This window comes from Epinephelus lanceolatus, chromosome 14 (genome assembly GCF_041903045.1).
Source record: "Epinephelus lanceolatus isolate andai-2023 chromosome 14, ASM4190304v1, whole genome shotgun sequence".
Classification (NCBI taxonomy): Eukaryota; Metazoa; Chordata; class Actinopteri; order Perciformes; family Serranidae; genus Epinephelus; species Epinephelus lanceolatus.
In genome coordinates, this window is record NC_135747.1 from 44,699,241 (window position 1) to 44,709,438 (window position 10,198).

The window sequence follows — 10,198 nt, forward strand, 5'->3', positions numbered from 1 at the left end:
TCCGTCCTCTCTGCTGTCCTCTGTCCTCTCTGCTGTCCTCCGTCCTCTCTGCTGTCCTCCGTCCTCTCTGCTGTCCGATGACTGAATGAGCCACCATGTTACAGACTGTTCATGAACTGTCTCCAGGTTCTTAAACAGCATGTAACTAAATGTTCTCTTCCTAAAGTTGGACACTCCACCGATGGCCCAGATAAAGTGTGGGACGTTTCCTGTCTCTGATTTCTGGGGCACATTCTAAATAGCTCATCTCTGAGCCTCTGTAAAAGCTACGATGCAGAAATGTTGGTGACTGTTTGTTGACCGTATCACCAACAAAAGTGAAAGCCAGCCCAAGATTCACTGTCGATTAGGAACGAGCTTTGTCCACTTGTCGTCTCTCCTGCTTTATTGTTAGAGTGTTAGTGGGTTTTTTTCCCCGCGCTGTGTCCATGATTTTTCGGCCATCCTCATGGATGTGCACTGTTAACTTGCAGTGTGACACCTGGTCTCTACCCTTTTAAACCTCACCTGTGTGTTGTGTTCAGGAACGTTCTATCTCTCTATCTTATACCAGAAAATGACTCTGGTAGAAGTTAAAGTCACCTGTTAAAATATTACTGCAGTTAAAGTCTGAAAGTATCTGGAGCCAGGTGCACAAAACACCTAACGTTTTATCCTTAAGTACTTAAGGCATATTTTTTCCCAAGCTGAGGGACTTACTTAAGGGCGTTAATGGTGATGCACAGGATCCCCGAGAACATTACCTGAATACTGGTCTTATTAGAAGATTACCTGAGTTAAACTCTTCAAATATCTGACATTTACTGAACTTAAAGGGAAATTTCAGTTTATTTCAACCTGTCTCCTATCGTCCTAAATTTGTTTCAAGTGACTAGTGACATAAAAATAATAGTTAGCATGTTAGCCGTTAGCCTAGATACAGCCGGGGCGCATAGTAGCGTCAGACCTGTTAAAACGTAAGTGAACGGGCAACCTTCAAGTGCAAAGTTAGTCCACTAAACAAGCTTTTTTTCCACAAAGACCGCCTCATATCGTTAGGATAAATGTCAGAGAACATATAGAAAATGACATGTAAACATGTTGTCTTACTTTACCGGTGTGCTGCCATGTTTGTTTACCATCTAGCTCTGCTTTCCAAAGCGCGGCCAAAATATCGCGAGAACAAGCAGTGATCTCATACCGTGCCTGAAATCTGGCGAGAACAAGCAGCAACAGCTGGAAGGCAGAACCGGACAGTAGCCTGAAAAGTTCATTCATTTATTTTATGAAAGATTTATAGAATAATGGCTGACTTTTTGCCAGACTTCGACTTTGTGGAGGAGGAATTTGATTTTGCAGAGTTTGATGGCCGCCCTTATTTATTTGAGCCAGAATACACTGACGAAGAGCTTCGTGAAATTGAAGAACGGAGGAGGAGAGAGAGAGAGAGGCGCAACAGGTAGAGGACGAGAGAGGAGGAATGGCTGCTGCAAGGCTGCGTAGCTCTGGAGATTGGTGGTGTACCTGTGAATGCTGTGCCCCAGTGCCCACAGAAGAGGAATGCCTCTGTTGCAAGGAATGGGACCGGTTGCAGCCTTATTTTCAAGGTCTGGATGTGACCGAGGACGAGACACCTCCACCTGGAGTAGTATCCAGCTGGGCTTTGGAAAGCAGAGCTAGATGGTAAACAAACATGGCAGCACACCGGTAAAGTAAGACAACATGTTTACATGTCGTTTTCTATATGTTCTCTGACATTTATCCTAACGATATGAGGCGGTCTTTGTGGAAAAAAAGCTTGTTTAGTGGACTAACTTTGCACTTGAAGGTTGCCCGTTCACTTACGTTTTAACAGGTCTGATGCTACTATGCGCCCCGGCTGTATCTAGGCTAACGGCTAACATGCTAACTATTATTTTTATGTCACTAGTCACTTGAAACAAATTTAGGACGATAGGAGACAGGTTGAAATAAACCGAAATTTCCCTTTAAGTATCAAAAGTATTTTATGATATTAAATGTACTTGAAAGTAAAAGTACAAGTTACTGATGTTAATAAAAAGGAAGCGGTCCAAATTTTGAGGATTACAAAGTTGATTTCTCTGGATGGAGAAATAATCTTGGAGTGAACATTACACTTTAAGAAAAACAAGGTTTTTCTCCACAACTTGAAGGATTTCAAGAACAAATCCAGTTTTTCCTTCATTCGTCCGTCCCTCACTTTCTTCCCTACATATTACTAAGTAACCAAAATGCTAAGAGGAAATGTAGTGGAGTCAAAGTAGAGGTTGACAGAAATATAAAAACTCAAGCAAAATACAGATACTCCAAAAAAATACTTAAGTACTGTAACAAAGTATCATTACTCCATTACATTGCACCACTGAGTATGAACAAGAACCACTGGCCCGCTTGTAGGCAGGTTCCCACGCACACACCCATAGCCTGTTGTTTGTTTGCTTTGTTTTTATTGCTCTAATGTTACTGACACCACCATGAAGCTCTGAGACTGCACTACAGCCTCCTGCACACGTTTCACACACCAGGCCGGGTTCACACAATCATCTCTGCAGCTCATATCTAAAGACAACACACTTTCAGGGCTGAAAAGAAACCAAGATCCAGTGTGAGGTATAACTCTGGATTCAGTGATCCACTTTCTGTATTCACAGTACTGCAGCCTGGACACGTGTACGGCATTAACTGATTTATTAAACCTTTAACCAGTGACAAGAGAACATACAGGTGTGTCACAGAAAACTCTCCCTGTAACAACCACAACAGAGATGATGTCACCAGCAGCCAGACCTGATCCCCTCCCTCAGCTCCACCAGCACACACACACACACACACACACACACATACACACTCATCACGTAAGGTCCGTGACTGGCATAGAGACAGGAGATGATCGACTGCCTCTGCTGATGTGTGATCTCCAAACTGCACAGAATTATAAACTAAAACATGTGCACAGTGTGTACAGGATTACAGCTTTAATGAATGCCTCAAACACCAACACAGGGCAGAATAATGAAGCCAACACAGACATGACAAAACCTGCAGTTCCTCTAATGTCCACTAGAGGCTGGCTCCAGGAGCGAGTCAGTCCCCACAGACCTCCATGTTCACATGTAGAAATAAACATGTTTACAGCCTGGTGCAAAAACTGTTTGGTCTCTGGAGCTAATGTCAACATTCATGACGCCTGTATGGAGACTGAGTTTATATAGAACTCACCTGTTTATGTTTTATTAAGGCTTAAAGTTACAAATCATTAAGGGGGCGGGGCCTCTTTGACTGACAGGCTGTCTGCTAATAGTGTCCTCGGCCTCTCAGTCAGATCCGCCTCTCACAACTGTCTGAAACATGACTGTATACTGAAGCATGAAGATTCCTATATTCCACAAACTTTTGGCCAAACTGTGTTTCAAAATTCACCTCTTTGAGTTGAAGCCTCTCATCTCAGGGAGGTCTTTATGCAAAAGACATGAACGACTGTGTCTGTGTAGTAACTCTGACGTCTTTATAGAAGTGCTCACAGTCGAGGAGCCACATCGTTAGAGGAAACATTTGGACGCAGCACACGGCCTGATAAAAACTGTTAACAGAGTGAAACAGCCAAAACACTGAGGTGGGAGAGAGGAGCTGCAGCACACACACACACACACACACACACGCAGATGGCAGAGCGCTCAGTTTGGGGTTAATAACACTCGGACCTGATGCAATTAAGAGTACCTTTAAATAATGGTGGAAAATTAAAGCAGCTTTATTCCAGAGTGAGTCCAGCCGCACTGAGGAAATGTTTCAGAGTCAAAGTGATGCTGTTAAATCTGTACCTGAGGCATTTGGAGTTTATGAGGAACACGCTGGCTCAGCAGCACATTTAAAACTATATTGTCTGGGAGCTCGTTACAAGTCCACATGAAGCTCAACAAATCAGTCTTTCCACAGCTGAAGGCAAACTGCAGCTAGTTCCTCTGTAAAACAGTTTAGACTTCAGCTCTGTGGCCTTTACTGTATCATAAACAATTAGCTCCATATATGATTCATATCTGAGCTCAGAAACAACGTGACGCCAACACTGAGAGGCTGAGAACAGGATTTATTTCAGCTGCTGCTTAAAGACAAAAATAAAAGCCCAAATGTCACATAAACATCCTCTGCATCCCAGCGTGCTCTCAGAGAGGTCGTTACATGGAAGAGTCTGGAACAGGAACACCATAATAAACAGTCACACAATCCGTCCTGAACAGTTACTACTCATGTGTACCAACACTGTGCTCTCACTTGTGTCAGGGCTTTTATTTTGAAGGGGACAAAGTTTCCTGTCTTCCTACAAGATGAGTTCCAGTTCAGCTGAGCTGGTTCCTCACACTTTACTCCTGCAGAATTATTTCTGGTCGTGCAGCGAGCGTGCAGGTTACGGCCCGGAGTCACCCCGAGACAGCCAATCATCACAGAGAGCAACGAACCACATGTCCAACGCCTTCTCAGCCCAACCAATCACATATCACCGCTCTGTCTGTGGACTCTCACGTCTACATATGACGCTCCAGGTATCCTCCAGGACATAACGTCAATTTATGCTTGTCACATGCACGGAGTCTTTTTAAACTACACTTCCATTTACACAGGAAGTGTACAGGTCTGGTGTGTGTTGTGCATCAGTATCTAATTTATTAGTATTTGACGAGTTCAGAATGAGAACGGAGTGGCGTGTCCGGTGAGAGAAAGCATGGCAACAGGTTGCAGAGTCGAGTAGCTGTTTCTCACAGGTAGTTTCTGACACAGGTGAAAAGAGCTTTAAACTGTGGGCGATGAAATATTTGTGGCTTTGGTGGGTTCAAGGGCTGAAGGACACTAGTTTAAAAGAGTCACCAACAATGAGGAGGGAAACTGTCAGCAGACGGGGAGAAAGATGCTGAAGCATACGCAGAACTAATCCAGTTTCTGGATGATAAAAACTGACGCTTGTAATGCGAGCAGCGGCAGACAATACAGCCAATCAGCTCGTAGTGAAGTCTGCAGGTTGTTTCCGACAGCCACAGTAGATCCTCATTGACATGAGACGCTCTACGAGGAGGAGCATGACTGGTTTTACAGATCACCAGTCTCACGTCCTGTTTTGTGGATGTCGTGACAGTTTCAACAAATATGACAAAAAGTTATTTTATAAAAGATCAAAATATTATTCTGGTTTTTGGTGTTGATGGACAAACTTCAGACTCTAATATGTAACTGATAAAAGCCTCCAAACCACAGTCTGACATATGGAAGTTACAGCCTCTGTGATGAGCTCCACCTGTTAATCATGAGTCCAATCAAGGAAACATGAAACTCACACTAACTTTATCTGCAGAGGAGAATCTGACTGTAGTTTGTGTCTGCACTCCTGAGGAGCAACAAACCAGCTGATAAGGCTTCCATAATAAGGTCCCAAAGTAAAGTCTTTATCTGCCAGTTATTGAGTTTGTCATCATGTTGAGAAGGCAGGCTGCAGCCACCGCGACAAGACGTTACTGGACAGAAAGAAAAAGATGATTCATTTGTCTTTGTGCTCGAGTGCTCTTTAATGCAGCTGGACCACAGTGGGTAGAGATCCTAGTGCCATCATTGCCCCCAAAACTTTCTGCCCAGCTCACCTAATCACCTCCACAGTGCACCTCCCCTCTGCTCCACCTGAATTAGATCAACTTAGTGCAACAAGCTTCAGCTGAGAGGGAAACTTTAGGACTTCAGAATGGACCACACATGCAGACACAAGGGTCTCTACTTGTTTTCAACAGTCACAGCCTGTCGTCACCGCCTCCTCCCATCTCCTCCTGCCTCCTCCTGCCTCCCACTGCCTCCTCCTGTCTCTCCCCGCCTCCTCCTGCCAAGAACTCTGTCTCTATGATAAATCACAGACGTATGTGCAGTCTGTCCCTGAGAGCTTCACACAAACATGACTCTAGTCGCTGTATGAGGAGCTGACCCTGCATGAAGAGGTTGAAGTGCCTCTTTTTTATGTCCTCTCTCCAAAGATGGGGACTCGAGTCATTGTGACTTGGTCCCATCTCTGCCTCTCTCACCCCATGGACCAGGGGTCCCACAGTGGGGGGGGACTGATTACGCAGAGCCCCAATGAGAGGAGGGGCCTCGATGAGCCTGGGATGAAGAGTTTGGTTTTGTTTGAACATTTTTATCTTTAAGTAATCAGTGCCAGAGCGAAATAAAAATATTGTCTGAATTAATCACTTGAGAGACTCTGTATAAAAACAGTGGCGTCTCTCTGAGGCCCCGCCCACCCCTGAAGCCTGGTATCCACTGTGTGATTATGGGCTGTCCCAGCTGAAAGACGACCAGCGGTAAAGAAACGCAGACATTTTAATCACATTTTGAGACATTTTATTATTTTTTTTTTTTATTCATTTTTCCCTACCAATGTTTTGAGAATATTTTCTGGACTTTTTGTCAACATTTTCGGACATTTTATTAATATTTTTGTGACAGTTTAATACCTTTTTTCCAGATATTTTAGTATATTTTTTGAGACATTTTAATAAAAATTTTCAGACATTTCAATGACATTTTTTCAGACATTCTGATAATATTTTCCAGCCATCTTATCAACATTTTTCAGACATTTTATTATTATTTTTCCTGGCCTTTTTTCCCGACATTAATTACCTTTTTTCCCCAATGTTCTGAGAATATTTTTTGGACTTTTTGTGACATTTTTTAACTTTTTTTCCCAATATTTTAGTATTTACTTTGAGACATTTTAATAAATTTTTCCAGACATTTTGATAATATTTTCTGGCCATTTTATCAACATTTTATAAACCTGTTTTTGGGACACATTTTCTTGATATTATTAGGACATTGTATTAACTTTTTTTTCACCATTTAATTAATATTTCTTCTATATTGTTTTTAATTTTTTTTCAGACTTTTACATAATTTTTTTGAACACTTTATCAGCATTTTTTCCGACAATTATAAACTTTTTTTTTCTGATAAATTAATATTTTCTGACATTTTATCAACATTTTTGGGGCATTTTATTCATTTTATTAATAATAAAATATAATTTAATGTGTCCCTCCATGTTGTGCTCCACAGTTGGAGCAGTAATAACCCTGCAGCATCACTCAGTATGTGAAGCTGTGACATCTTAGCCTGTGATTCAGTCGGCGCTGTCATCATACAGTCTGCAGACATCACACCTGAGTTTATTAGATCCATGTGACACAGTGTGGCTGCACTAAACTTAGAGGACTGATCAGATCACAGTCTGTGGGAGGATTTAAAGACACCAAATGGTTTAGTCTGCACCTGCACCAGGATTCATCTCTAGACGCAGCTAAAGCCGAGTGAGTGACTGCTGATGGTGCCGGAGCTCCAGCGTACACCGTCATGTTGGAGAGAAAGAAAAAATGAAGAGAGCAAACTGACTGTGAAATAAAAAAACTCAAGGTGCTGGAGAGAGACATGGATCACGTGGAAGGGTTAGGGGCCCCACACAGACTGAGGCCCCAGAATGTGGCACTACGCCCCTGCCTGCAGAGTCTCTGCATGGCACCACTGTACCGAACTTTCTCAGCCTCGACACTGCGCTGCCTGACAGATCCGCTTACACACGCCAGGCTGCTGATCTACATCCTGATCCTGAAAGTTCAGCAGCACGGTTTAAAGGAACAGCCCGCGTTCAGCTGCGCGTCACTGCGCACAGAGCAGGTGTGGAGCCCCTCTGGCTGGATCATCACAGAATATAGAAAGCAGAGCTGTACATACCTGTTTCCACAGGAAGCTGTCCACCCCGTTTAACATCCAAGACACAGCCACGTGGACGGCGGACAGAATAACTCCAGTGATGACGGCAGCGCGCATCCTGACGGGCAGCAGGGTGTAGATGACATGGATGAAGAACACGGTCCACCAGATCCCCCCCGAGGCACTTCTGGGCTGCACGAACAGCACCCCGATCACCTGGATCAGCAGCACCACCAGGATGACCACATAGCACACGATCCACATGTGGTCCTGGTGGAAGCTGTTCCTGTTGCAGACCACCATGAGGATGAGTGTGAGGAAGATGGCTAAGGAAAACACCACCACATAGGTGATGTTGGGCGTCGCTGTCCCGCTGGAGCAGTGGAAGCCCAGCATGACGGTGAAGACCAGGACCAGCACGGCCATGAGCATGGTCAGGCTGCTCTGGTTGAGGCGGAAGAAGTAGCGCTGGTAGAGCCGCTCCAACTTCTCCGACTGGAACTTCTTGGATTTGAAAATGTGCATGACGCTGGTGCAGCACGCCACCAGAGAAAAATTCACTTCGGGCATGACCTCCTCCTCCTCCTCGCTCCTCGGCTTGGCTCTGCGCTCCTCCAGGCCCAGCTCCACCGACTTGGGTCTCACCTCGCCGTCCGGACGTTTCGGGGACGCGCGGTTCTTGTCTCGGCTGTCCTCGCCATGGTCCTGCCAAGCCGACCTGGACCTGAAGCTGACCCTGCTGACGGTGGCGGTGGCTCGGCCGGGCTGCCGGTGCTCCGGATCATCCTCTTCCCTCCACCGACTGTTGGTCCGGGTCAGCTTCTTGCGCGGGGATCTGGCCGAGTATGGGCACCCGTTGGCCACGGACTCAGACTCTCCCCAAGCTGATCTGTGCTCGGTCCCTCCCCTCAGCCCGGGAGCACCGACTCCGGGTGGGCTGACACTGTTTGATCTGGACATGGTGACAGAAATGTGCCTCTGCGCACACACACACGCACACACGCGCGCGCGCGCACACACACACACACTCACACAGTTTGTTCCAGTCAAGTATAAAAGCAGGAACTTATTTAGTCCCAAACATGAGGCGCATTACATGTCTGTTACAAATTGTGTCCTCCATAGTTAGAATCAGCACGAGCCCGCGCATTTAAATCACTTCCGTTAGAGGCAAATATTCATTTTAACAGATTTAATAAGGAGATGATCCACAGCAGTGAGCACGAGGGAATAAAAACAATTGAACATGCGCAGAAGTCACAGGGGAGCCAGCTTGGCCACGAGAGGAGGGAACATTAGCTCCAGGTGGATCTGGCTCTACATCATTGGGCCCAATTAACCACATCCATGGAGACCGTGCACGGCAGCGCGCGCTCTGGAAGAAATAAAACCGTGACACATCTCCGACAGTCCCCAGAGATCATAGCGCAACACCATCAATTACTGTGGATCCGTTAGATGTGCGGACATGTTGGCTGTGCTCCTACAGGCGGAGGTGGAGGGGGGGGGGGGATGAGGAGGTGGATCCCATGTTGGAGGCTCTGATTCGGTCCCGTCAGGTCCTGGTGCACCTGCACTGAGCACACAGCGCAGCCTGGACGTGTCACAGCCTCACGTTTGTCCAAACAGCATCATCACGATCCTCACACACAGTGATCGGAGCGGAGGAGCAGAGTCAGCCGCTCCTCCTCCTCCTCCTCCTCCTCCTCTGGCACACAAACGCTCCCTGCTCCATGGTTCAGCCTCTCGATCCGCGCGGTCAATATGTGGTCACCCTGTGCCCTGAATCAGCGTCCCAACAGCTGTCCATCACTGCTCACATCCCCAGAGACACACACACACTCACACACACACTCCTGCTTTGATCCGCAGCCAGACTGCGCGCAGCGGCGGCTCGGCGGCCGAGCGGCGGCAGCATCTCACGGAGCGTGTGACCCGGTGGCACCGTGCGCTCCCGCAGCCTCGGACAGTCCGCTCGGTGTTTGTTGGGCACGCGGCATCACAACACATTTACTGCTGAATGCTGCTTTAATGGCCATTCAACCAAGTGTGCTTCCTGCGGCCCGCCTCTCCCGCGCGCTGCCATTGGAGCAGGAGGAGGGTGCGTCACGCTCTGACGCGCTGTCATTGGACCACAGGCCTGTCAGTCAAGACCGGAGAGGCTGCACGACCCCCGGCCGCTTTCGATGAATGGGCGGGTCTGTTCTCACAGCTGGATGGCCCTCACACACACACACACACACACACACACTTCTCTTTTTAAAGAATATTACCTGTTTGATTTTGTACTTTTCAACAGTCAAACTCTTCAGATAGAAATATTAATCACAAACTGGTCCATGACTTCTTGAATGTGAATATCTGATGTTTTTCTCTGTACATTACATTTACAGGTTAGTTTGGTTTTGGACTGTTGGTTGAATGAATGCATTAATTTAAAGGTCCCACACTGTGAAGA

The 10,198-nt window shown here is 46.2% G+C and overlaps 1 protein-coding gene across 1 annotated transcript in view; it reads right to left on the reverse strand.

Annotated features, from left to right (window-relative positions):
* The window catches only part of adcy5 (adenylate cyclase 5), a 115,109-nt gene extending 105,118 nt beyond the window's left edge, over positions 1-9,991 (reverse strand). The window contains exon 1 of the mRNA XM_033617496.2: positions 7,762-9,991. Within this exon, the coding sequence (XP_033473387.1) occupies positions 7,762-8,700 (939 nt within the window). The 5' untranslated portion in view covers positions 8,701-9,991. The remainder of the gene's footprint in view (positions 1-7,761) is intronic.
* Between the last annotated feature and the right edge of the window lie 207 nt (positions 9,992-10,198).